General features: G+C 52.0%; 2 protein-coding genes and 1 long non-coding RNA gene across 11 annotated transcripts in view; 2 read left to right on the forward strand and 1 right to left on the reverse strand.

The window, feature by feature from the left end:
* ARHGEF7 (Rho guanine nucleotide exchange factor 7) overlaps positions 1-3,485 on the forward strand; it is a 105,583-nt gene extending 102,098 nt beyond the window's left edge. For all 8 annotated transcript variants that reach the window (XM_049647225.1, XM_049647226.1, XM_049647224.1 and 5 more), the window contains one exon: positions 956-3,485. In XM_049647225.1, the coding sequence (XP_049503182.1) occupies positions 956-1,078 (123 nt within the window). In that variant the 3' untranslated portion in view covers positions 1,079-3,485. The remainder of the gene's footprint in view (positions 1-955) is intronic.
* Positions 3,486-5,081: 1,596 nt separating this feature from the next.
* LOC125933967 (uncharacterized) lies at positions 5,082-8,464 on the reverse strand. Its single transcript, XR_007461173.1, has 2 exons — positions 8,138-8,464; positions 5,082-5,969 (listed from the first exon to the last, which is right to left on the reverse strand). It is a non-coding gene; the product is annotated as an uncharacterized LOC125933967 (long non-coding RNA).
* On the forward strand, positions 6,657-25,315 carry TEX29 (testis expressed 29). 2 transcript variants are annotated; one of them, XM_049647235.1, is made up of 6 exons: positions 6,657-6,959; positions 8,757-8,849; positions 12,420-12,530; positions 23,553-23,622; positions 24,309-24,478; positions 25,146-25,315. In XM_049647235.1, the coding sequence occupies exons 2-6, from the start codon at positions 8,792-8,794 to the stop codon at positions 25,184-25,186; spliced, it is 450 nt and encodes a 149-aa protein (XP_049503192.1). In that variant the 5' UTR covers positions 6,657-6,959; positions 8,757-8,791; the 3' UTR covers positions 25,187-25,315. The 2 variants fall into 2 exon arrangements, with proteins under 2 accessions (XP_049503192.1, XP_049503191.1); XM_049647234.1 differs by lacking the exon at positions 6,657-6,959 and adding an exon at positions 8,487-8,649.
* Positions 25,316-25,658: the final 343 nt, after the last annotated feature.

Below are 25,658 nucleotides of genomic sequence, written 5' to 3' on the forward strand. Positions count from 1 at the left end.
TGAAGTAATAAAGAAGAGAGAGGTCCTTTCTCTCAGAATTCCAGCAGATCAGTTTGGTCTTCTGTGCCTGGCACAGACCAGGAAAACTGAATTTTTTTCAAGTATTTTTTTTTTTTTTTAATGTTTGTTTATTTTGGGAAAGAGCAGGGGAGAGGCAGAGAGAGGAGGGGAGAGAGCCACACTGTCAGTGCAGAGCCAGACATGGGGCTCAAACTCACAAACCATGGGGTTACCACCTGAGCCGAAGTTGGACGCTTAACGGACTGAGCCGTCCAGGTGCCCAAGGAGATGAATTCTTAAAGTGACCTGTTTAAAGGTTTTACTGTACAATTTCCATCATAAGTCATCTCAAGTTCTATTGGAATAATTGTTTAAAATACCTAAAATTCCTACTGTGATTATTCTTTGCCACTTGCTGGTGTGACACATGGTCCTTGTTCTTAAGAAGTCAGGTGAACTTGGCTAAGTGATCCAAGTATATTTTGTGTATTTGTGGAGAAGGTTCACTGCACGATGGCTCTGGTCTCCGAGGAGCGCGTTGAGCCCTGCGCGTGGGTGGGGGCTGGGGTGCCCAGGTGCTTCTTCCCTGAGTTGGAAGGGAGGCCCGGCAGCGGTCCACCTGCGCGTGTGTCTAGGAGTGATGGGGTCAGGGTGCAGGAACGCAGGGGCTGCCGCTGCTGTCGTTTTTCTAGTAAAAGGTTGTGAGATCATTACAGATGTGGGAAGACGCACATTCCTCTTGTTACTTTCAGCCGTTGTCTCGTGGTCTGTCAGGTGGAGGTTGTCTGGATGGAGTTAGGACCGTTCTTCCTTCTGCGATGGGTCTTGGAGACCCATCACAGGGGTGTCTGTGCAGGCGTTCGGGCGGTGCTGTTGAGCCTGGTGGATTCCAGCCCGGGATTGCCCTCTTGTGTGCCCGAGACCGCCAGTCTCCTGTGGTCTGCTTCATTTACAGGATAACAAAAAGATGAAGAAATCTCTGGAGGAAGAGCAGAGAGCCCGCAAGGACCTGGAAAAGCTGGTGAGGAAAGTTCTGAAGAACATGAATGACCCTGCCTGGGATGAGACCAACCTCTGAGGAGCATCCTTGCCTCTTCCCAGCGAGGAGACCAGGCCCGGGTGAACACACGGGACCGCGGGGGCAGGGCTGGACAAAAGTCATCTTGCTTTCTGTGCACAGGAAAGCTGGAATTGATCACACAAATAGAAATGGTTGCACTGTTCCTGAAGAATCCACACGTGAGGTGTAGACCCTGAGGGCGGAACTGCAGTAATTTTACTCTGTTAACATCTCAATTACCTCATTTTGCAATAAGTGCAGTGACTACAAATCCTGGTGTTTCAGGCTTTTATTGAGTATATATAATTACACGTGTTTCTTGTAAATACTCCATTTTGAATGCACATCCATGGTGGTTCCATCTGGGCTGATCACCTGCGCTAGAATTCCCTTCCCACTAACCTTTCTGGTCCTGTGAACAAGATGTGCTCATGGAAAGCAGGGGCGTTAAAGGTGCCTGGTACTTTGCTGGATGCCTGGTTTGCTCTCTATAGTCCCCACGTGCTCTAAAAAGACCTTCTGCTTTGGTAGGCCTAAGTAATTAACCTTATTTGTGTCTGCAAAGATACCTTAATACCCTCGAAAGTCTTCTGTTAAAGCCGTTTTGTGTCACTGACATGTGGTGGGCCTGAGTGAGGTGCCCGGGCTGAGTGAGAGAGACGCCAGCTTCAACCACAGATCCCAGGAGGTCCCCACACACTTCCATGTCCAGCTGCTGGTGTCCGCGCCTTTCTGCCTCTGGAGAACGGCGGCCCGTCAGCGTGCATTCACTGCGCTGGGGAGAGCAGACTTTCTTATATAGGCTGGTTTAATAACATGAAAAAGTGCACTGTTGTGTCTTGCCCACGAGAGAAAGCTTCACAAGAACCTGTAAATAAACTATTATTTATTACGTATCTCTGAGGCCGATGAAGGCACACCAGGGATGCTGTGGGCTGACATGGCAGGTGGCGGTTGGGAGTTGTCAGGCCACTTTGAGCTCTGTTCACCAGCAGCATGCAACGAGCCTTCAGTGCTCACTGGGAAAAAGAAATGTTTCCCCCTTTCAGTGAGAATAAAGCAATATAAATCCCGCCAAAGCGATGAAAGTTTAAATGTGGGTTCATTTCCCCCTGTACCTCCACAGCAGAGGAGACAGGCAGCCTGCCCAGCCCCAGCTCTGCTGGCCTCTCTGGGCAGGGACGCGGGAGCCTCAGAGCCCCTGGGCAGGAACCGTGGCCATGGAGGCAGGATGCCCACATTATGGCAATGGCTCTCTGCTCCCCTCTTCTCAAGAGGTCAGCTTTAATCGAGAGAAACTTTTTCACAGAACCAGTGTTAGGTCTTTCAAAACAGCAGTATCTCTGTGCATTACAGACTTCTCAGAAATACCTGTGTGGCCTCAGGAGTGACTTGGGCCTCGCGATCTGTGGGTCAAGCCACCCTGTAAGGGCTTCGGGATCTTCTGATGCCTTTGAACTGGGTGGCTTTGGAACCTGGCTTTCTGCTCCTCCAGGCTCCTGCTGAGCACTGTGCCCCCCTCCACCCCCATCTGCTGCTGGAGGACAGTGGCTTGAGCTTGGCCCTCCTGGCTTCGTGCCCAGCAGGTGTGTCTGTGGCTCAGCATTGACCTGCCCATGTGTGGCCTTTCCAGTAGAATTGCCAACTTCTTGCACTTAGCATTTTGTTCACCAGAGCTAGGACTAGCAGGGAGAGCCTGTTTTTTGGTAGGCCCTATTTCACAGGAGTTTTTGGTGACGCAGAAGACCTTTCTTGCAGTGGGAGACACGTTGGAGTGTGCCCAAGTGTGCAGCCTTGAACTCAGGGACGGCCTCTGTCCCCTGCTCTCTCCACCTGTTTCTGATGGGCGATGTTGCTGGCAGCATCCCAGGAGGGGTCTCTCGCCTGCCTTAGCCTCACCGAAGCCTTGAGTGACACCTGTTTCTTCCCCATCCCTGCCCTGAGGGGAGAGGCCCATTCTCTCCTCTTCTCGCAGATCCATGATTTCACTAAGCTTTTTAGGGAGCAGAGAAAATGCATCTGAGAGCAGTTCTTTCTACAGACCTTCCTTATTGTAAATAGGTTGTTTACGTTTCTCTGACCTTCCAAGGGGCTGGGGGTTGAAAGGCGCCCTATTTACCCCAAGGGCGAGGACACGACACACTTAAGTTCTGCACGATGTTGAGATGTGGGTCAGACACCGTCCTTTGTGCTCGTGGCGTCTGCCTCCACGCGCACCAGGCGCTGGGACGTTGGGCGCCTTCAGCTGTGTGTGCACTTCCCGCTGCCCTCCCACCCCATTTCTCTAGGACACACAGCATCCCTGGTGACTGTTGTGGGGCCATGTCCTGTAAATGCCACAGAGTGTCCTGGCATTGACTATTCCTTCTACATCGTTGTAATTATTAAACTGACTTTCCTTAAGTTACAATATCACTTTATCTTCCATGATGTGTTTTGTGTTTTGTTTTTTGGTGCATGTTACCTTTATGCTTTCTTCTGACTTAAATTTTTTTTAAGTTTATTTCGAGAGAGAGCCCTCGTGAGCAGGGGAGGGGCAGAGATTGAGAGAGAGAGAGAGAGAGAGAGAGAGAGAGAGAGAGAGAATCCCAAGCAGGCTCCACACTTCCAGCACAGAGCTGGACATGGGGCTTGAACTCACAAACTGTGAGATCATGTCCTGAGCCAAAATCAGGAGTCAGGTGCTTAATCGACTGGAGCCACCCAAGCACACCTCTTCTGACTTAAAATAAATCCTGGTGTAAATTTTTGATGTTGGAAAAACCATGTTTGTCTTAAAACTGGTGGCGTGGGAATATTTGAAGAAAAGTCCTGTTAGGAAAAGGAAGGTTGTGGGGAAGGAAGGGGAAGGAAAAGCACCATGAAGCACGGCCTTTCTGTCTGTAGAAGGACTTTTCATCCTGGAAGGGGCTCGGTGATCCCCTCTCGTGGGTGGAATGGGGGGAAAGTGTGTCTCGGGGTTCCTGGGGGTCCTCACACTGGTGGCCTGTGGACAAAGGCAACAGAAGCAAGTTGCTCGTGTGCTTGTGAGTCTTGCCCTGCCCAGACCCTTCATCCTGGTGGCCACTCTGTCCAGGGGAGTGGCTGGAGCCCACGTTCCAGGAAGACAGCCACTCCGGGAGCAGGTCGAACGCCCCCTGATGCTGCTGGCTCCCTCTCCGAGCTCCTACCCTTAATCCGAGGAGGTGAGCCGTGCACATCTCCATCACCACGGTCTGTGAAAACTTTGTCAGGTGACTTGGTAAACCCTACTTTGTCCTTTTTCTCCCAGGTTCTAGGGAGACCAGTGATGGCACGTGTCCTGCAGAAAGACCGGTTTTTCTTGGTGCTGGTGTAACTTGCATCGCCTGTTAGCTCCCAATTTCTTTGGCGCTCTGATACTCCCCCGGCCCCTCAGAGGGCAGGCCACCACCACAGCCCTGAACCTGACACACTGCAGCCAAGAGCGGTGGCCGGGAGCCTGGCCATCTGCACTGGACATGGGGTGTGAGGACTAGGTGAAGTAGCCACCGCCCAGGGGGGTCCGTGCGCCGGGCGAGGCACACGGCCACGGCCCCCTGGGGTGCCCAGCCACCAACGTGGTGTCCAGAGTTTGGAGGATTTCCAGTTTTTCAGGCTGAGATGGGACCTTGAGAGAGTCCCTTGTGTTGATTTGCATTGTAAATGAGCTGCGCTGGTATCTCTAATTCAAGTTTTTCTTCCCGGGGCACTTGTATATACTTGCTGGTCTTTATGAAGTCCCTGCGTGGGGAGAGACGCAGGGGGCACGAGGTAAGAAGTGCGCAGCCCCTCTCCCGATACTCTCACCTGCTTCCACGAAGGTAACCAGTGTGATGGGTTCTTTTGGGCAGAGGCAAACCTGTGGTGTTTGTGCGATTTTGTTCCCTGCAATGAGAGCACGTTGTGTTCTCTAACTGGCCTTTTTCTTAAATCCATGTGGGAAAATAGTGGCTTCTGGTACCACATCATAAAAACTTGCAGGTGTAGTAAAGACCTAGGTAGGAAAAAGAAAACTCGAAACTTTCAGAGTACAGAACTTTTATGCCTTTTGCTGGGACTGCCTTTTGTGGGTAACGAATCCCCAGTATCTGTCCATTTTGGGGAGTACGGGCAGCCGCATAATATCCCACTGGTGGAAAGCATCAGGTTATTTCAGTGCTAGGGGGGCGGCGGGGGGGCAGTTGGTATTGCAGAGGCTCCGGCGAGTATCCTGTATGCAACCAGGTAGGTATTGCTGTACGATTTATTTCTAGAAATGTGTGTTTTAATTTTGATGGAATTTGCCAGAGTTCCAGAAAACATTTTAGAAGTAACGTTCTTAACGATACTGCACTTCTAGTTTTTCGAAAAAAGGAGTCTCGGTCTGAATGCTGCCTGCAGCCTTTCCCTCGGTACTGGTGTGCACACACCCATGCCGTGGACTCCCCATGGACTCCTCAGAAAGGCAGTTGTGGCAGTGCACACCCGCTGGCCACTGGCTCATAAAGCAAGTGGAGCTGGCCTCAGTGTCCCCCCAGGACCTCCTCTCTGGCTCTGCTTTTCCCCCTGCAATTCCGCAAAGCAAAGGTGCCTGGCCCCGACTGGGTCAGGCAGGCTGCCTGTCTCTCCAGCTCCTGGGTGCTGGTGTGAGGCGTCCAGCCCAGCTCCGGGCAGAGGGGACAATTGCTGAGGCAGTGCTCCGGGCACTGGTTGGTGCTCTGAGGGCCCCAAGTCTTGGAGTGCAGTGCCTGGGGTGGGGGTGGGGGTGCGGGTAGCCAGCAGGCTGGTGGCCTCGTGCGTGGTTCTGTGGGTGTCTGGCATCTGCTTCATGTCCAGTAGCAGGGGAGAACTGGTCTCAGCTCGGTGCTGTCAGTCACGAGACACACATTGATTGCTGTGCCTGAGGCTTTCTCGTATGGAGCCAGTCAAGCTTACAGAAGAGGAGAGTCAACAGTCAGGGCCCCCTGAGACTACTTGCCATTCCCTGTACCGTGGTCCCCTGGCCTTGCCGTCATCGTGTCTGGAGAGCAGTTGGGAGGAGAGGCCAGGGGACCCTCCCTTCTGGCCCTTCAGTCCCCAGGGAAGCCCTGCTTCCTTCGTAAACACAGCCAATTGCATCGTTTGTGTTTTACACATGCTTTTACAGAGCTGCTTTAGTTGTGCAGTTTCCTTTTTGGCCACCAGCCCGTTTCTCTTTCCCCTGGGCGGATAGACCTCTCAGGAAATCCTGTTGGGCTCTGTCCCCACTCCCTGTCCTTGCCCACAAGTGATGCACAATGTGGCAGGGCTGCTGCTCCCTCAGTGGTCCTGGCTCCCCCTGCCCTCGAGGAGGATTCCCAGAGTGCCCGTGCCCACCCAGCTGAGCTGACTTGGATCCTGTCCTAACCACCCCCCCCCCCGCCCCATTCCCACAGTGCTACACACCTCCCCTGCCCAGTCTTTACGCCCCCCCAGGTTGGTGGCATCTGTCTGAGGCACTGGCCTCTTCAGAGGTGGGGCTGGAGTGATGCTGCTGTCGTAGGTTAACCAAATCCCATTAGAGCGTTTGTAAAAGGCTAGTAGTTGAAGTTCTTGTGGAAGTCATAATGGGCCCCCACAGTACTTTTCCTATGTCAGAAAACCCAGGACAACACCCACATTGTCCCACGGGAAGACCTCACAGTTGACAACAGCAAGTGTCTTTCTCTTAACTAGAATAAAATCTGTTAAGGGCGGTCACTACTTATCCCGGGGAAACAGGACTCGGGGTAACGGGCAACGCAGGCCATGCTGGCTGCTCCCTTTGCCCAGCCTGTGCCCTCCACGGCTGCACATGTCGTAGCCGATACTCGGCTAAGCAAATGAGCTCCATCCACACTGTTCAGCCGCCAGAGGACCAAGTGCTGAGGCACACCGTTCCCTGGATGAAGCTTGAAACCCTGTGAGTGAAAGACACACACCCACAACCATGTGCTCTGTGCTTCTGTCGGTAGGAAACCTGCAGAGGCAGACCTTGCAGACAGGAGGTGGAGCCTGGGGGGAGAGGGAGCCTTCCTGAGCTGATGGAACCATTCTCACGTGGGTGGTGATGGTTGCAAACTGTGAATACGCCCACTGCAAGTGGGTGAAGCGTGCGGTACGTGAATTACACGTGGGGGGTGATGGGCTAGCGTGTGGGCTGCCAGAAGCCCTGCCTGACCCTCAGGACCCCAGATGTGGGCACTACTGTTCACTGGGCATCAGCTACGCATCGGTCACTGGGTCCTGACCCTCGTGTTACAGATGAGAAAACTTACAAGGAGGGGGACCAAAGCCTGCACCCGCCTGGTGTAACCCCACGGGCTCACCACAGACCCCCTGCTCTCCAGGCTGCTCTCGCTGGGGGGCTGGTCTCCTTGCTGAGGCCTTCTCCCTGCCGCCCTCGTGCTCCTAGGTCCATCCCATGCTCCGTGGCGGCCTGGTGGTCATGGTTTGCCCTCTCCCAGGTCTCCCTCCGGCTGGGGCCTTGACACTCCCTAGCCACTGCTCTTGGGGTCACAATGGGACAGGTCCCAGCACGATGCTTCCCTGACCCCCTCCCTTCTGGTTCACTGCCCCGGGCTCAGCCAGCACGGCTCCCTAACCTCACAGGGCTGGCTGTTTGTGGCCTCCATGACCCTCCTGCCATGTCCTAGGGCTTCCTTCCCACCTGCCATCTGCTAGCACCCAGCCCTCCCCAGTGGGTCCCTGCTCCTCACTCCAGGTGTGGGACAGGGACAGGACGGTCACCTGGGCCTCATCGCTGGTCTCACTTCTCTGGGCTGGGCACAAGCCTCCCCTTCTCTCCCACTCTTCCCGAACTCCCACCTCCCGGGCCTCATGGAGGTCCTGTGGCCCCAGCAGGTTCCTTCTCCAAGGCACTCAGATGGCTTTCCACCCCACCATGGGACCTCAGCCCCAGCTAGATTTGTCCATTTGGGTCTTTAGGTCCCTAAGTGCACAGCCTCCTGGTTTCTCAGATTGGCCAGGGGTGCCTCACCCCGTGGACTTCACTTGCTGCTTCTTCAAGCTTTTGCACACTCTCCCTCACTTCTCCCAAAACTCTTCAGACACCACATAAGCCCGAGGCCACCCGCTTACCCTGTGTAAGCAGAAAATCAGTCCTGACTGCGCTCTGCTGTCTTTTTCTCTGTAACACGTCTGATCTGACGTGGTCTGTCTCCTTCCATGGGCTACACATCCCAGAGGTGGGGGGTTTATCTCAGCAAATGTGGACACCCCAAGAAGGAGGATCCAGGAGTGCCGGCAGGATGCAAACCCGTGGTTCAGAAGCCAGGCCTGGGTGTCACGCAGAAGGGGGTCTTGGTGGTGTTCAAAGCCCCACCCCTTGCACTTGGGGTCCTTGTACTCCTAGACCATGTGAGAGTCCCTCCACCTTACAGCTGCCAACATTGCCACCGTGCTCCCTCTGTGATGTCATGGGTCTGTGTGACATCACAGCAGGCAGGGCGGGCCCACCAGTGGAGCTAGGTCCCACTGGTGGGAGCGGTGGAGGGAGGAGGTGCAAGTTTGTTGGATCCAAAGTTGTCCACTTGAAGTGGAACTGTGGGACCGTGTGGCTGAGCGGGCTCAGCGGGGGACGTGGTTGCCAGGTGAGACCGGGGTCCGCTCTGCCCAGCCCCACCCCTGTCACTAGACCGACCACGGCCGCCAGCCCCCCGGCGAGGTCCCACCTGGGCTGACCTGTTGTCTCCCCCAGGTTCCCTCGACCCCGCGTCTCCATCAGCTGCTACGATGAGATATGCACCAGAATTAAAGAAATCCCCTTCTCACCTCCTGAAGAAATTTGCAGGTAACAGGGCAAGACCGCCGTGGGGGCTGGTCCACCCCAAGGTGATGGCGGTTAGTCACCGGCTTGAGCCAGGGAAGGGGGCAAAGGAACGTGTGCTTTCAAAAATAACGCAGGAAAAGGCTGTGCAGCCTCCTCTCTCAAAATTCTCCGTGCAGAAGGAAGCTCCTGGACCTGAGGCATTCACAAGAAACGCATTTAACTCCCGGGGCTCTAGGGTCAAACCCGGTTCACTGTGAGGTGTCAGACTTACCTTCTGTCTCAAAGTGGTTATGGCGAGAGTGACTTTTTCGTGAGGGGAACACGTTTCTCTGCGGTAAAGCCCTCCTCCCCCTTCCCTGGTGCCTGGGGTCTGCATTCGGACCCCTGGTACTGGGTGCTGAAGGAGTCTGCTAAAATGTGGCTTTCTGCAAGGCTTGCGGTCAGTGGGAGCCCCAAGGTAGGTGTCCTGGAAGCCTGAGACCCTGGGGGACCACGTGAGGAGAGGGAACGGCCGTTCCTGCTGTGCACGCTCGTGCTGACTTCTCAGGTATCCCTTCTCCGTGCATTGCTTTAGTGACAAACAGAAGATAGGAAAGTGGAAGGAAAAGAAATTTGGTTTTCTTCTTCTTTTTTTTTAATTTGGCTTGGAGTCAGGCCTGACGAGGGAGGGTCCCGGGCCGGCCAAGCTTCCGTGAGACACATTTCTCCCGTCATCTGAAAGGAATCCACTGAGGACCAAGCCCTCAGGATGCCCTTGGGGGCCGGTCTCGGGGGGGCTGCATCACACAGGGCAGCTGGGAGACAAAGGTCAGTGGGTCTCACTCAAGGCCCCAGGGTCCAGGCCCAGGCTCCAAACCAGGCCAAGGGGGCTCACGGGAGGGGCTGTGGTTTCTGATCAACATGGCTCCGTGCAGAGGAGGCAGGTGGCCTGCACCTGGGGCACCGAGTGGGTGGCAGAGATGGCTGGCCTGGAGTGCCCCCCGAGTCTCCTGGTGGAAGCGCCTGTGTGGAGGACAGTCCGCTCTCAGGGCCTGGGGCATGGGTGGCCCATCTCGCCTCTATTCAGGGCGGTGAGACCGGGGGCCCTGGTGCCCACCCCGTTCTGAGGCTGGCCAGGTGCCCCTTCTCTAGGCGTGGCTGGAGCGGCTTGACCATTCGGGGGCGGGAGGTCATCGTCCCTGTCCTCACTAGTCTGAAAGAGGGGCCTGCTCTCCTGGGTCACAGTGATCCACCTGCGTTTTGACCATAAACTGCCCTTCCACCAGTTTTGGGGGTGAATGCAAGTGTCTCTGTCGTCCTCTGTGGACATTGACGTGGCTGTTAAGTGTTACTCTGAGGTGTGGGAGGTGAACAGGTAGAGGGAGTGGGCAGGTAGGAGATGGGCCGGTGGGGTGGGCAGGCATGGGGGCTGGGCTGGCGGAGAGGGAAGGCAGGTGGGCAGGTGGCACCTTGCGTTACCACGGGCAAGGACGCGTCTGCACGAGGGCGTGTATGAGAGGACACGTAAGCATGGCAGAGGAAAGACCCGTGAGGACACTTGGAGAACCAAGCCAGACCCGCCTCCCTGGCTGTGACCCAAGGCACCTGGCCCTCATGAGGCACAGGGCACTTCCCCCAGGGATGTTGGGCCCCCTGCCCTTGTGTTTTATTTTGCCCCAGTCTCTGTTTCTCCAAAACCGGAGGTGCCCAGTGGCCTGGCCGTCACAAGGGCTGCCGTCTCCCTCTTCCTCGTTGCCTTTCTCACCTGGGCCCTGGCGTTCCCTGGATGTCATGGGCAGCACGGGGTGCAGCCCCAGCAGCCAGGCCCTGCCCAAGGAGATGCCAACCGTCTGGCTTCCGCCCCATCCCTAGGTCAGGTGTCAGGTACCATTCCCAGCGAGCAGCATGTGGAGGGGCAGCTGAAGGCACCGCTTCTGGTGCCCAATGGTCACATGATTGTGGGTTGTCCTTTGATGCTTTTAGCTGGCCAGTCCGGGGCTACAGGATGTCTTCAGTAAAGCCTCACTAACCCGCCCCCTGCCCCGTCTCTTGGGGGTTGTGGGCTGGGCGGAGGGGTCACTCCAGGGATGGAGATGTGGATGAGCTCTTTGTGTTGGGCACCTTTGCAGAAACACATCAGGACCTTGTGGGAGGTGCAGGCAGAGAAAACAGTCCTGGGGAGGAGGGGGTGGGCACAGAGGTCTCAGGCGTAATGGGGCACTGAGCTTCCGCGTGGGTGCGCTGGGGGGCCAGCTGCTGTGGCAAATGATCCCATTCGAGTGGTCAGCATGGGAACTCACATACCTGTGTTTTCTCACCTGGGGAGTAACATTGAAGAGACAGTCATGAACAAAGTTACGCCTGAACGGATTGTTTCCCCTCCCCGTGCTGTTTACCAAGATAAACTTCCACTGTCATGGAGCTATGTGGAGAATGTCCCCTAGGCTCCGTGAAGGGCACCCACCGAATGGGTCCTGTGGAGACAGTGGGAAAGGGGAGATCTGGGCTCTGCCTGGCAGCTGTGCGGTCTTGGGTCTCCTGGAACTCTTCGGAGCCGGTGTTTGCTGCCACCCTATCCTGTGGGAGCCACCAGCGGGCACCGTGTGGCCAGCCTGAGCGCCTGGCAGGCCCTCTGCAGCCCAGGCCCCATCTGAGGTGGACCTGGGCAGGTAACTGAGGGCTGGGTGACCGCAGGTGGCGGGGGAGGCCAGCCCCACCCGCCCAGCAAGCCTGGCTGTAGTGGGGGGCAGTGGGGCAGGAGGGTGACAGCCAGACTTCCTCATCTCCGACCCTGCCTGGCCTCGTGTTGCCGGTCCTGCCACAAGTCTGGGCTGTGCTGCTGTGTCTGCAGTGACATTCCAAACGCACGTCTCAGAAAAGAGCAGGAGGGACGGTGGGTTTCCCTGGAGCCCTGCACCTGAAAGGCTTACCAGCCCCAAGGGAGCAGCCGGAGACCCTTCCTCCCTTTCCCTCAGGACTGGAAGCCCCAGCAGGGTCTGGGGCAGATGTTGCTGACTGCCGGTTAGGGGACTCATTCGTCCTCCTAGCTGGACACGCATTAGCCATTGGTGCCAGAGCTGTGCTGAGCACTGTCCCCACCATCTGCTCATGCACGTTCAGTGTGTTCACTTCTGAGTTTTTTCTTTTTTTTTTGGTCAAAACTGTCATTTCACTTGGTCCTTTTGATTCAACTTTAAAATGCCGAACTACCCCTTAGCCTGTGTTGATAATTTTAACTCACGTGTGCTTAAATGTGCATTAATTACACATTATAACCTGAACCCCCCACATCCGTTGGCTGTATCAGATCTTTGTTTTCTGTTTGCTTTGCAGAGTGCCGATGTGTGCGAGCACTCTGCTGAGATGCTCTGTCTCCTTAATCAGCAGGGGACTCTGCATTATTCTGTGCAGTTAGCTTGACATTGTTTTGTTCAGAAATCTAACTCATTCTAGATCCTCGCGTCAAAGTGAGATTCGTCGGATGCATAATTAAAAGCATAACAAAACCCCACAGTGCAAGCCCACGGGTGCCCCCTCCCAGGCACGAGTATTTAGAACTCCGCTGCGGCTGTGTTCTTGGTGCTAACGGCTGTGTGCGTCTGTGCTTTGCAGTGTGTGACATTCCTCTCTACAACATATGTGACTACAACATCACCAGAGACCGGTGCAAGGAACTCGGGTGCTGTTTCTACAAAGGCGTGTGCTATGAAAAAGCGGTTCCCAGTAAGTACCCAGGAAGCCCGCCTCCCTCCCGGGCGCCTCCTGCTGGACAGGCCTCTGTTGTTCCCTGGTCCCATCACTCTGCTTGGCACCTTGGTGGGAAGAGCAGTTTTAGGGTCTGTGAATGAGGGAAAAACCACCAGAGGAAATTCACTCCCGGATGGAATCCACCTGATACTAGGGAGGGTACTTCTGGGACCCTGGGCACGCTGGGGGTGCAGAAGCAGCTGGTTCCGGGCGTGCTGGTCACCAGCTGTGCACAAGATCAGACCCGCTGAGCGTGGGCGCTGGAGCCCTGCAGCCGGGGCACGAGGGCCAAGGACGAGCCCCGATGGGGCTTCTCCTCAGGCTTGTCACCGTCAGAACAAAACCAGACTCCCAATGAGGTGTGTATCCTGACCCCTGGGGCCTGGGATGTGTCTGGGGAGACCAGGCCGGCAGGGGGTCCAGGGATGAGGGGGCAGGGAGAGGCTGCCACCCTCGGTAGGGCCCGCTTCCCGGAGGTGGTGAGGGAGGCACACGGTGGAAGGAAACGGGGGAGTCACAGTTGGGTGGGAGAGGCAGGTGTGGAGGGGGTGATAGCAGGGCCCCTGTGGGAAGGGCTCTCTAGTGATGCAGTGTGGGTGTTTACTCACACCTCACAGCTTTGGTCTTCTGTGCCTCAAGAATTTTCTTCTTCTTTGTTTCTACTATTCGTTTTGAGAGAGTGCGAGAACAAGCACAAGCGGGGGAGGGACAGAGAGAGAGGGAGAGAGAAAGGATCCCAAGCAGGCTCCGTGCTGTCAGTGCAGGGCCCGGCATGGACCTCAAACTCGAGAGCCGTGAGATCATGACCTGAGCTGAAATCAGGACTTGGACACTCAACCGACTGAGCCACCCAGGCACCCCCGCCCCTAGAATTTTCTAAATAGTTGCAAACCCATCAAGAAATTCCACTTGACGACTGATGTGTCTTCTTGCCCTGTTTGTGGCCCTTTCAGCAATGAGGATGCTTGGCTCTAGGAGTGTCTGGGAATGGACAAGCAAGTCTCTGCAATGAGGCAGCCTGCTCAGGGCCCTGTCGGAGAGGGGGAGGGGCCGGCAGGCAGGAGGAGCTGGCAGCTGGCAGTGGTCGCCCAGCAGCTCCGGTGCTGTGGGACAGCGTGTCCCAGGCCACTCTGCTCTGTCCCCCGTCCTCAGTGGATAAAGGCACACTCGTGCCACACAACTGGGAAGGTTTCTTCTTGTTTCCTCCTCTGAGCCCCAGGTAGGCTGAGCCCTTGGAGACAGACATGGGGACTTTCCTCTCATTCCCGGACACAGGAAGGCCTAGCAAGTCAGGAACAATTGTGACTGGTAACTGTTACCAAAGAGTGACCCACTGGGGCCACCTGGATCCCGCCTAGCCAGCGCCTTCAAAAAGAAAGTGACCTTTTGGACAAAAGGATTCAAGAACAAAAGCCATTGGGGGATCCTGGCTTGCCAAGGGGAAGCCTGTGTCTTGCTTTATGGTGAAGATTTGGCACTTGGGGCAAAAGAAGAGGAAGTTTGCCTTCTCAGAAAGAGGCGCAGTCAGAGACCATGAGAAACACCATCAATAGCTGGGAAGATTTTCTGATGACAATGTATCTTCCAGATCTTGACTTGGGAAGACTTGGGTCCAGACCCTCACTACTGATCTCTGCCTCTGGGAGACCCAGGCATCTCTAGGATCCCACACCTTCCCCTGAACCTGTAGATAGAAACAACTGGAAGTTATCTCTTTTTTGGTTGTTATCTTTGCTGAGACCAAATTCCTATAAAATTTACCCTTTTAAAGTACACAGTTCGTTGGCTTTTGGTATATTCACAGAGTTGAATCCCCACTATCCCTTCCAGAACATTTTTATTATCCCCAGAAGAAACCCTGTACTCATCAGTTGGACAATCCCCATTCCCCGTTCCCCACCCCACCTCCAACCCCCAGCAACCACCGATTGGCCTCTATGGGTTTTCCTCTTCTAGACATTTCCTATTAATGGAATCCTACAGTGTGTGCCTTGTGTATCTGGCTTCTTTCACACAATGTTTTCGAAACACATCCGTGTTGTAGCACATGTCAGCATTTTATGCTTTTGTATGGTTGAATAACATTCCGGTATATGGACATGTCACATTTTGTTTACCCCTGTATCACTTAATGGACATTTGGGTGGCTTACACTTTTTAGCTATTACGAATAATGCCACTATGAACATTTGTGTGTAGGTTTTTGCATGAACCTGTTTCCACTTCCCTTGTGTGTTTACCTAGAACCAGAATTGCTGGATCCTATGTTAACTATATTTAAAACATTTGTTAAGGAACTGCCAAACTACTTTCCCAAGTGCTGCACTGTTTGATAGTCTCAAGAGCAGTACGCGAGGATTCCGGTTTCTCCCCATCCTCGCCGGCACTAGTTGTCTGTCTTTTTGATTATAGCCATCATGGTAGATGTGGAGTTGTAGGTCACTGGGGTTTTCATTGGTGTTTCCCTGATGAGTACCATGGTGAGTGTGTTTGCGTATGCATTATTATGGCCATTTGTATATCTTCTCTGAAGAAAAGTCCATTCAGACTCCTTGCCCAATTTTTAACTGGGTTGATTGTCTGTTTATTGTGGGGTTGTAAGAGCTCTTTGTATATTCTGGATAGTAGACCCTTAACAGATACGTGATTTGCACCTACTTCCTCCCAATCTGTTTGGTCTTTTTACCTTCTTGATAGTGCCTCTTTGAAGCACAAACTTTCTTAGTTTTGACGATGCCTAGTTTGTTTGTTTGTTCTTTGGCTGTTTGTGCTTTTGGTGTCCTAGCTAAGAAACTAGTGTCTAATCCAAGGTCACAAAGATTTACATCTCTGGTATTTTCTAAGAAGTTTATAGTTTTAGCTTATGCATCCATGTTTCTGGTCCATTTTGAGTTTTAATTTTTTTTACGTGTTGTGAGGCAGGGATCCAACTTCATTCTTTTGCATATAGATATCCAGGTGTCCCAGCATCATTTGTTGAAAAGACCATTCTTTCCCCCGTTGAATTGCTTGGCATCCTTGTTGAAAATCAATTGCCCGTAAATGTGAGGGTTTTATTTCTGGACTATTGTTTTATTCCACTAAGCTGGTATCATACCATTTTGATTAATGTAGCTTTATAATAAATGTTGAAATTGAAAAGCATGAGTCTTCCAACTTTGTTCTTTTTAAAGGTTGTTTTTGTTACTGTGGATTCTTTGTATTTCCATATTAATTTAGGATCAGCTTGTCAATTTCTGAAAAAAATGCCATCTGACATTTTGATAGGGATATTTGTGTTGAATCTATAGATAACTTGGGGGTGGGTATTACCATTTTAATAATGTTAATTTTGATCCATGAACAAGGATGTCTTTCCACTTATTTAGATCTTTTCTTTCAACAGTATTTTATAGTTTCTAGTTGTGTTTCTTTTGTTAAATTTATTCCTAAGCATCTTATTCTCTCTGATGTTGTTGTAAATGGATATATCTCCTTAGTTTGGTTTTCAGATTGTATATAGAACCCTAGGAATATACACAGGAAAATCGAAAGCTTGCTAGAATACAGAAATATAATTGACTTTTGTATATTGATCTTGTATCCTGCAACATTTTGGGTTCATTTATGACTTCCCATTTTTAGTTGATTACTTAGGATCTTCTAGATATAAGAGTATATCATCTGCAAATAGAGATCATTTCACTTCTTTCTTTCAATACAGTTGGTTTCATTTCACTTTCTTGCTTAATTGCCCTGGCTAGAAACTCACTGATTCCATTCATCAGTGAGAATGGACATCCTTCTCTGGTTCCTGATCTTGAAAGAGTTTTCAACATCTCATCATTACATGTGCTGGTAGCCGTGGGTTTTACTAGAGGCCATTTATCAGGTCAAGTAAGTTCCCTTCTCTTCCTACTCTCTGGAGGGTTTTTATTACGAAAGGTGGTGGATTTTATAAAATTCTTTTTCTGCATCTAGTGGTGCTCTTGATGACAACTGTGGATTTGAGTTACTGTTTAGTAGCCTATCCTTTCATCTGGAAGGACTCCCTTTAGCATTTTTTGTAAGACAGGTCTGCTAGTGATGAAATCTCTGTTTTTGTGTATCTGGGGATGTATTAATCTGTCCTTCATTTTTGAAGGATAGAGTTGCAGTGTATAAAATTCCTAACTGGCAGTCCTTCTGTGTCAACACTTAGAGTATTTCATCTTTTAGCCTTCTGACCTCCATGGTTTCTGACAAGGAATCTGCTTTTAGTCTTGAGGCTTCTTTATATAAAGCACGTTTCTTCTGCTGTTTCCAAGATTCTCTTTTGACTGTTTGCCATGTGTCTTTGAATTTATCCTCATCATCAAATGTGGGAAACTTTGCCATTTCTTCAGACATTCTCCTGTCTGTCCACTCCCTCTGGGCCTCTCATTGTGCATATTTGGTCCACCCCACAGGTCTCTGAGGCTCTGTGAGCTTTTCTTGATCCTATTTTCTGTTACTCGGACTGGATAATCTCAACTCATTTATCTTCAAGTCTGCAGATTCTTTCTTTAGCCCACCCCAATCTGTTGAGCTCCTCTAGCGATGTTTTCATTTCTGGTATCATATTCTCAATTCCAGAATTTCTATTTTGTTCTTTTCTAAAAAAATAATTTCTGTGTCTGTATTGGTACTTTCTACTTGGTGAGATACTGTTCTCATACTTTAGCTCTTCAGATATGGTTTCCTTCAGTCTTTTGACCATATTTAAATTTTTTTTATGTTTATTTATTTTTGAGAGAGAGACAGACAGACCATGAGTGGGGTAGGGCAGAGAGAGAGGGAGACACAGAATCTGAAGCAGGCTCCAGGCTCCGAGCTGTCAGCACAGACAGCGGGGCTCAAACTCACGAACTGTGAGATCATGACCTGAGCTGAAGTCAGACCCTCAACCAACTGAGCCACCCAGGTGCCCCTCTTTTGACCATATTTAAAGGGGCTAATTTAAAGTCTTTGTTTGGTGATTCCAACATCTGGTCTTCCTCAAGGACAGTTTCTACTGATGGTGTGTGTGTGTGTGGCCATACTTGTTTCTTTGCATATCTAATGTTTTTTGTTGAAAACTAGACATTTAGAAATATGTGGCACCTCTGAAAACTGTGTTCTCCTACCTCCCCAAAGTTGTTGGCGTTGTTTAATGACTTTTCTGAGTGAATTCAGTAAAGTCTGTATTCTTTGTGGTCTGCAGCCATTGAAGACTCTGCTTGTTAGTCTGCTGGTCAGCTAATGACAGAAATCTGCCGAGATGCTTGGAAACAATGTCTCACAGTCTTCGCTTAGGGGCTCTATGTGTGTGTTGGGGACATACCTTCAGCCGTCAGCCAATTTTCAACTGTGCCTTAATCTTTACTCCATGCTTACACAGAGCCTTGAGTTCAGCCAGAAGTGAGAGCCTAGGACCTTCTCTGGCATTTCCTCCATACGTACACAGCCTTGAGTATGCCCATTGCCTTCTAGATTCCAGGGAATATGTCGCAGCTTTTCAAATCCCCTTCAGACAGATAATTCCCCCGGTTTTCCTTTTAAGCTTTCTGGTCCACCTATTGTCTACCCCCAAGTGCTTTCGGCCACTTTAGCTGCCATGATTTTCCACAGTTGCCTCTGTTTTCAACAAATGCCTGAGAGAAAGCTGTTCACACTAAATTAGCTCCAAGTCAGGTCAAACAAAGACAACCTTGCAATTGGGATCTTCTAGTGAAGTGGCAGGTGGACAAAGTAATGACGGTGCTCTGGGCCTGGGACTTTGAAGGATCTTCAGCCCTGCTCTGCTCCCTCCAGGGATGCCAGGCTGCTAGTGGTCGCCATGACTGTGGTCATGTGGTCAAGACTCGCATGGAATTAGAGGTGAGCAGGAGTGGGAATAGGGCAAGTTAAAATGTCCACAGGTCACTGTTCTTAGTGACCGTCATCTGTTCATCTGCAAGCTTTTGATTGGTTAAGTTTCCGAGTTCCGAAAAAATAGATTCTGACAAATGGTGCCAATGTTCTCACTGGTTTTTATGGAGGAAGGATCTGGTGGGGGAGGGGGGTTCTTTTCTGCCATGTTTTTTTTTTTTTTTTTAATTCCTGAGGTCACACTGGAAATTCTGGACTTCAGTGAACCTCCGGTCCAGTCATACACAAGCAGGTGGTGAGAGCTGCAGGGAGTCACGGCACTTTGTCTCTAAAGGGGTTTGCCCTCTGCCTTTTCATCATAAACCCACAACCTTTGGGCAGAACCCTGCCTGGGCCCCAGTCTTCCAGCGTAGGATGGCCTGCCGTCTGGCGGCTTGCTCTGAGCAGAGTCCACGGCCCTGGTGGCAGTCTGGCTGTCATCTGCTGCTGTTTGCATTTGTTATCTTTTTGTCTTTCTATGGCCTCAGTGGCCTGCTGCACACATCTCACTACTTGGGGGCCACAGATGAGTAGGGTCCGGCTCACTTCCATTTCCATCGTGGAGTTCTCTTTCCTGGAAGGCTCTGATGTCTTCCTGAGGTTTTTCAGAGATGTTTACCATTTGGGGCTTCTAAAAGCAGGAGACCTTCCCATCCAAAGGGCATTTGAAAGTGTTCTTTCAGTCTTCTATGTATGAAGGTGCAGAAGCTGTTCGGTTCCCTGATGAGGTCACGCACACGGTCATGGTCTTTGGTGGTCACCCTGGTTCACTCCTGCCCCAGGGAGATGGCCCCAACAGCAGAAGGTGGTGAAATGGATCCTTCAAGGGAGATTGCAGCTGGCAAGGGCACATAGATTCAAGCTGCTGCCGCTTCTGTTTCCATCTGTCCCTCCCCTGAGCATCTTGTCAGGAGCATTTTATGCAGGAGTTGGCCATTTTGTACTTGTTAGTATGCAATTGAGCCGTTGCTTATGTTAACATTATTACTTATGCCCATAACTCATATGAAGAATGAGCCTTATTCTTTTTTTTATTTCCCATTTTTTTAATTTTTGGTTTTTTTTATATGAAATTTATTGTCAAATTGGTTTCCATACAACACGCAGTACTCATCCCAACAGGTGCCCTCCTCAGTGCCCATCCCCCCCCGACCCCCATCAACCCTCAGTTTATTCTCAGTTTTTAAGAGTTTCTTATGGTTTGGTTCTCTCCCGCTCTAACTTTTTTTATACTACATGGCAATGAGAAAGAATGAAATCTGGCCTTTTGTAGCAATGTGGATGGAACTGGAGAGCGTGATGCTAAGTGAAATAAGTCATACAGAGAAAGACAGATACCCCGTGTTTTCTCTCTTATGTGGATCCTGAGGAACTTAACAGAAGGCCACGGGAGAAGGGAAGGAAGAATGAGCCTTGTTCTTTTTTTTGTTTTGTTTTGTTTTGTTTTCGTTTATTTATTTATTTTTGAGATAGAGACAGAGCATGAAAGGGGGAGAGTCAGAGAGAGGGAGACACAGAATCTGAAACAGGCTCCAGGCTCTGAGCTGTCAGCACAGAACCGGATGCAGGGCTTGAACTCACTGACTGCGAGATCATGACCTGAGCCGAAGTCGGCCGCTTAACTGACTGAGCCACCCAGGCGCCCCAGAATGAGCCTTGTTCTTGACAGCACCTGATTTACCAGTGTCTGTAAGGAACCCAGAAAAGAACACAAAGTCTCAAGAATTTTTTGTCCTGGAAGAGGCATCACTGTTCTACAAGTGAGGATATTGTTTCTGCATGGAGGCAAGGGTTCATCCTCTCTCCATCCTTGCACTGTTCATACAGGAGTTGCGTGGGCGAGGCTTTTTCTTAACTTCTAACTTGTTTCAGGCTCGAGAGGCTGGGCCGTCTGTGGGAAGAGTCTGGGCAGTGAGCCCTGCATCTGGGTTCTCACTGAGCCCTCAAGATATTTTTCATTTCCTTGACATCTTTCTCATTCAAGACGGCAAGTGAGCCTTTGTGCTGCGTAAGTTGTAGTATTCGGTGACAGGGTATTGGGAGTTCTTTGTGCGCATAATTCTATGTTAGGAAAACCTTTCACCAGCTTCTTAAATTGGCTGGTTTGAAGTGCACATTGTGTTGTGGCATAATCTGTATTATTAAGAATATGAACTTGGGAAATTAGCATCAGATCTTTGAGAACAAATTGGGAATCCAGAGAGAAGGACTTATTGTCATTCTTTAGTCTTTAGGGCACGTTATTTAACGCGTCACTTTTTTCCAAGTGTTTGACTTCTGTTTCTTCACGGGAATCATGCAGATGATTTCAAAACTTTAAACTGCATCTGGGGGCGAACTTACCAAGAGATTTCTGAAAGAAAATTATACTTTCTTCAGTTGCTGCCATTTCTCTGTGACCAATCACAGTATCTTGTTTATGATACACCATACATATCGTTTATAACAGATTGTGTGCTGGCCAGCTCCTGTGCAGAGACAGTCACGGAGATGCAGTCTCTGCCTCCAGGAACTTGACGCCAAGGACCAAAAATACTTGCACCTGTAAAGATGCGGAAGCTATACTGAGACTTGAATACTCACACATGGTCCATGTGCGTGTGTCTCTTCAACGGCTTCACTCACATAAATTCTAAATTTACACCATGAAGTAAGGGATCCACTGAGGAGCATATATTCCCTGGAATTCAAGAATTTGAGGGCTCCTTTCTTGTCCCTTAAAAGGTCCTGGTTCGCTCGTTCACTTGGGTCCTTGCATTCAGTTCATTCCGCATCACTCAAAGTATACTTTCTCTGAGCCAAGCCCTTTGCCTACACGCTTGTATTAGTTATTGTTGCAGAACAAATTGCTCAAAGTTTAGCTAAATAAGGTCACATTCATAGGTACCAGAGGTTTGGACCAACAGATCACTTGGGGGGTGGGGGGACACAATTCCTAAATTGTGTCTAAATGATCTAAAGTGACGGCTTAAAAGCTTAGTTGGATGGTGTGGGGCTTGGCCACTCATCCATCCGAGGGCCCGACCGGAACTGAAAGGTCTTCTCCAAAGTGGCTCCCTTTGCGGGCATGTGGTTCTGACGGTTAACAGGAACCCCTTTCCCATGCCATGAGGTCTGCTTCCCTGTCCTTATGACATGACTGTCTCTTTCCAGAGCGAGTGACCTGAGAAAGCTGGGTAGAAGCCACAGTGACACTCTGACCTAGCTTTAGAAGTTACACCCTGGTTCAGAGGTAATGCTATCTCTGCCCCATGGAGGTGTCTGTACTGACCTGCGTGTGAATAACAGGAGGCAAGCCCTCCCGCAGGCCATCTTAGAGGCTGGTTGTTCTAGCCCTGGGGATGGAGAGGTGAACTCAGGTGAACACATTGCCCTGGGAAAGGCATCCCTGAGAGAAGCCCCGGCTGATTAGAACAGAGCCTCCAACAAGCAGCTCGCCAGTTGGTTCAGTGCTGTGGTGTGCTGGTGACCACACAGGCCAGCCCCCCACCCCCTCCGTCCTCTTTCTGATGCACGCTTGACCACGGAGCACCCTTCCTATGCCTGACCATCCCCTACTGAGCTCATATCAATATGAGAAAATTAAGCATTTGGCTTCAGCCCCCTTCAGTTTTCTGACTTCAGCCCCCACGGAAAGGATCCCGGAGGTCCCGTCCGTTCTCAGAGATCCTCTGGCTCAGTCCAGAGAATATAATTCCCACTGGAGTCACCCTCCCACGCCTGGGAAGCAGCTTTCTCTGCAGATACTGCTTAACCTTCTGTCGTGGGTTGAACTGTGTTCCCCTAAGTGATCTGCCGAAGTTCAAACCTCTGGTACCTGTGAATGTGACCTTACATAGAAACAGGGTCTTTGCAGATGTGATCAGTGAAGATGAGGTCACGCTGGAGTAGAGGCCCTGATTCCAGTACGACTGGTGTCCTTCCAAGAGGAGCCTGAGTTAGACGCAGCGCACACAGGGGAGCACCACATGAAGACAGGGTCACGTGGGGAAGATGCCCCAAGATGACGAGGCAGAGAGCGGGGGACGCATCTACAAGGACAAGGACACCCGGGGGCGCCGGGCCCACCAGGAGATGGAAGAAGCAGGCAGGACCTCCCAGAGTCTTCGAGGGATACCTCCAGTTTGGATTTCCACTTCCATAACCCAGACACTGTACTTCGCTATTGCATTAAGCCACTGGTTAGTGGTGCCTTCTTCTAGCTGCCTCAGGACACGAAGGCTGCTCCCAAGGACACAGCGTCCAGCAGTATTCCTGCCAGTTAAGGATGGGTGAAAACGGTTTATGGGAGGAGGTAAGAGACTTGAAGCACATCTTGTCACTCAGGGTGGGGTTTGCAAGGAGGCTGGTCTCTGTCCCTTAAGAGTGAAAGTAGCGAGAGAAGCGGCAGTGGTGACAACGGTGTGTGTGCTACCTGCTGGCAGCTCAGCTCAGCTCTGCCCTCCAGTCCCCTGGACCCTTCCCTCTGCCTGTCGGAGACCGTGTTGGGTGGAGGGCTCCCGCCGGGGCATGCTTGTGGGCACCAGGGCTCCCGGATACAGTACCTCCCTCTGCCTGAGACCGCTCTATGGGACACGGAGACCCACAGGTCCATCCCAGCTGGGTGGGAGAGGGTCTTGCGGTGGAGGGTCCCCAAGGGAAGGCTGGGCCTCACCTGCGCCTGCTTCCATGGGGGTGAAAAGGGGCCCAGAGCTTTCCTGCGCTGGGGACCATGACCACAGGGGCCGCCTGCCCCCTCCGAGAGTCACCTTGAGGCCTTGGCTCTTCCGGTGGACTCATCTAGGGAAGACATGGGCAGTGTGGGGACAGTGGAGCCCCTTGTTAGTACGGCAGCCTTGGGATAACTCGCCTGAAGATGGAGAAACAGGTTCCTGGGAGTTGGAGGAGGGAGGCCCAGATCATGGGCGGCAAAGGGGCTTTTCTGGAGGAGACCAGGGAGCTGCCCGCACCACTGTCTTATGGGCGGCCCTCAGCTGTCCTCTTCATGGCCCGCGTGGAGCCGGTGGCAGTGTCCTCAGGGAAGGATTGGAGGAGAGGAGAGGCCGCCTGGGCAGGGGCAGGGGTACTGCCCACCTCGGAGACAGGACTGACTTGTAACAAACTGTTTTCCAGTCTACGTGCAGGTGTTTTCTGCCTTGATCGTGATCATTGCTGGGGCCTTTGTCATCACTATCATTTACAGGTCAGTTGTCTCTCCCTGTCTGAACTCACCCGCAAAAGGTGCAGGATGCAGGGCGCTAGGGAGCAGGTGGGGGATCCTCTCAGAGCCTGAGCTCCTAACAGCAGCCCCCACCCCCGGCCCATGCCAACGTTTAAGGAGCACCCACACTGTCAGCCCCCTGCCGGCCCCTGTTTGCCCGTGAGAACCCTGTCCGGTGTCTGCTGTTACGGTGTAGATGAGAATCTGCCCTCTCCTTTTGGTGGGGAGGACACGAGGCCATGGCCACTGGCAGCTGCCCACAGGCAGGCCTGGATTCCTCACTGCCACTCGGGGCCAAGGTACCCCCACCGCAAGCCCCCTTGTGACGTGGAGAAAAGCCAGTGAGACTAGTCAAGTCACTTTGTCCCGCAGCAAGGAAAACCAGTCCCCTCCTGTGGGAACTCCTCTGGTGCCCGGTGACATCCTGAGTGGTCTTTCTGCACAGTCATACTGCCCGGTCCCTGTTCTCACCCTCCGGAATCTGAATGCCACACACGATTGTGTGTTTGCAGCCTGTATAGGAAACTAACCTGGGAGCTATTAAGGCAAAGCGTGATCCTGAACCCTGAACCCTGTTTGAGGGGGACGTCCTGGTGGAGGACTGAGTGGCCCATTCAGTTTTCCATCTTTAATTTCCCTGATTGTAACAAAGAGTCTCTTCCCGTTAGAGTTGTTCAGGAGAGTAGGAGAGAAAAGGAAGTCCGCACGGAACTGCTTCCGTCACCCATGTCCAGCAATCAAGTGGAATTGACGCTCTCCGGCGAGCAGGTGGGGTCCAAGGCTGGGAGTGCGGAGCCGTTGAACAGGAGCAAGGACAGCAAGGAGGAGGAAGAGGATGGTGAGGTGGAGGGCTGTCCCCGCACAGGGTGCAACTGAGGGAGCTCGTCTGTGCCGGGCACATCCTGGCGGTGGTGTGGGGACCCGGCCGCTACCGTGACGGCCTGATGGTCTGCTGCTGCTGGTCCCAGGGGGGTGTTCTGCAGGAAGCACAGGCATTGGTATATGTATTAAGTCTCTCCCGGGGCTCTGGCCATCGTTGCTTTTCACAGGTGAGCACCTGGCCGGGTTAGAGAAGGAAGCGTCCCAAATGGTCAGTTCTGCCTTAGGTGGCATCTGCAGGGACACGCCCTCTCTGGGTCTCTCCTTAACCCGTCAGTCATGGAGACTTGGTTTTACTGGAGCAGTTGGGAAGCAGAAGGGCGGGGAGAAGAGGTCTTCTGAAACATCTTTTAGGATCCAGATCCTTGCCCCTGACTGAGCCGTGTCTGAGCTGTGGTCTTTCCCGCAGGGCAGGGCGTCACCTTCTCAGGGCACTTTCTGCAGAGTGAAGCCACCAGAAGCCACGCTCTCCTTGGGTAACAGAGCAGGCAGCACAGACCCACTGACCAAACTGGCCTTTGAGTAAATCGTTGTTTACATGGCATATAATTGGCGTGTTCACAGACCTCATGACGTGGCTGAGCATTCCATTCAAAAGATCCACTCTTTCTTTATCTTAAATCCAGCAACACTGACAATAATGGAAGATGAAGAAACCGAGGACTGAGGTGCACGACGGAGGCAGAGTGAAGGTTGGCAGAAACACCCAAGTGAAATGGTCCAGCTGGCGAACCGCTGTGAAGTGTGTGATGGAAACAGCATCAATGATGAGACAATAAAGGTATTTTAAATGCTTCTTGTTCTGTGTCATTGTAGTCAGTGCTGTCATTCTATCTTCGGACAGAGACAACCTGGGAAGTGCGCAGACATTCGCTGGAAGCTTCCAGCACTCAGTGGTGCCGCTTGTTAGCGCTGCCGGAGTCCAGGCACCTCACAGCACCTCGCCGGGCAAGGCCACCGCGCCCTTTCTCAGAAGACAGGGTGGGCTTGTCGCTCCGACTCACGGGGCCTCAGGACCTGCCCAGGAGGGGTGTGGCACCCATTTCTGGGAGGCCCCGGGTGGTCTGCTACAGCTTCCTCACAGCCCCTCTTCTGTGACAGAACACGACTAGTGGGTGCTAACCGTGGGGGTTACAGCC

Source organism: Panthera uncia (genome assembly GCF_023721935.1).
Source record: "Panthera uncia isolate 11264 chromosome A1 unlocalized genomic scaffold, Puncia_PCG_1.0 HiC_scaffold_16, whole genome shotgun sequence".
Lineage (NCBI taxonomy): Eukaryota > Metazoa > Chordata > Mammalia > Carnivora > Felidae > Panthera > Panthera uncia.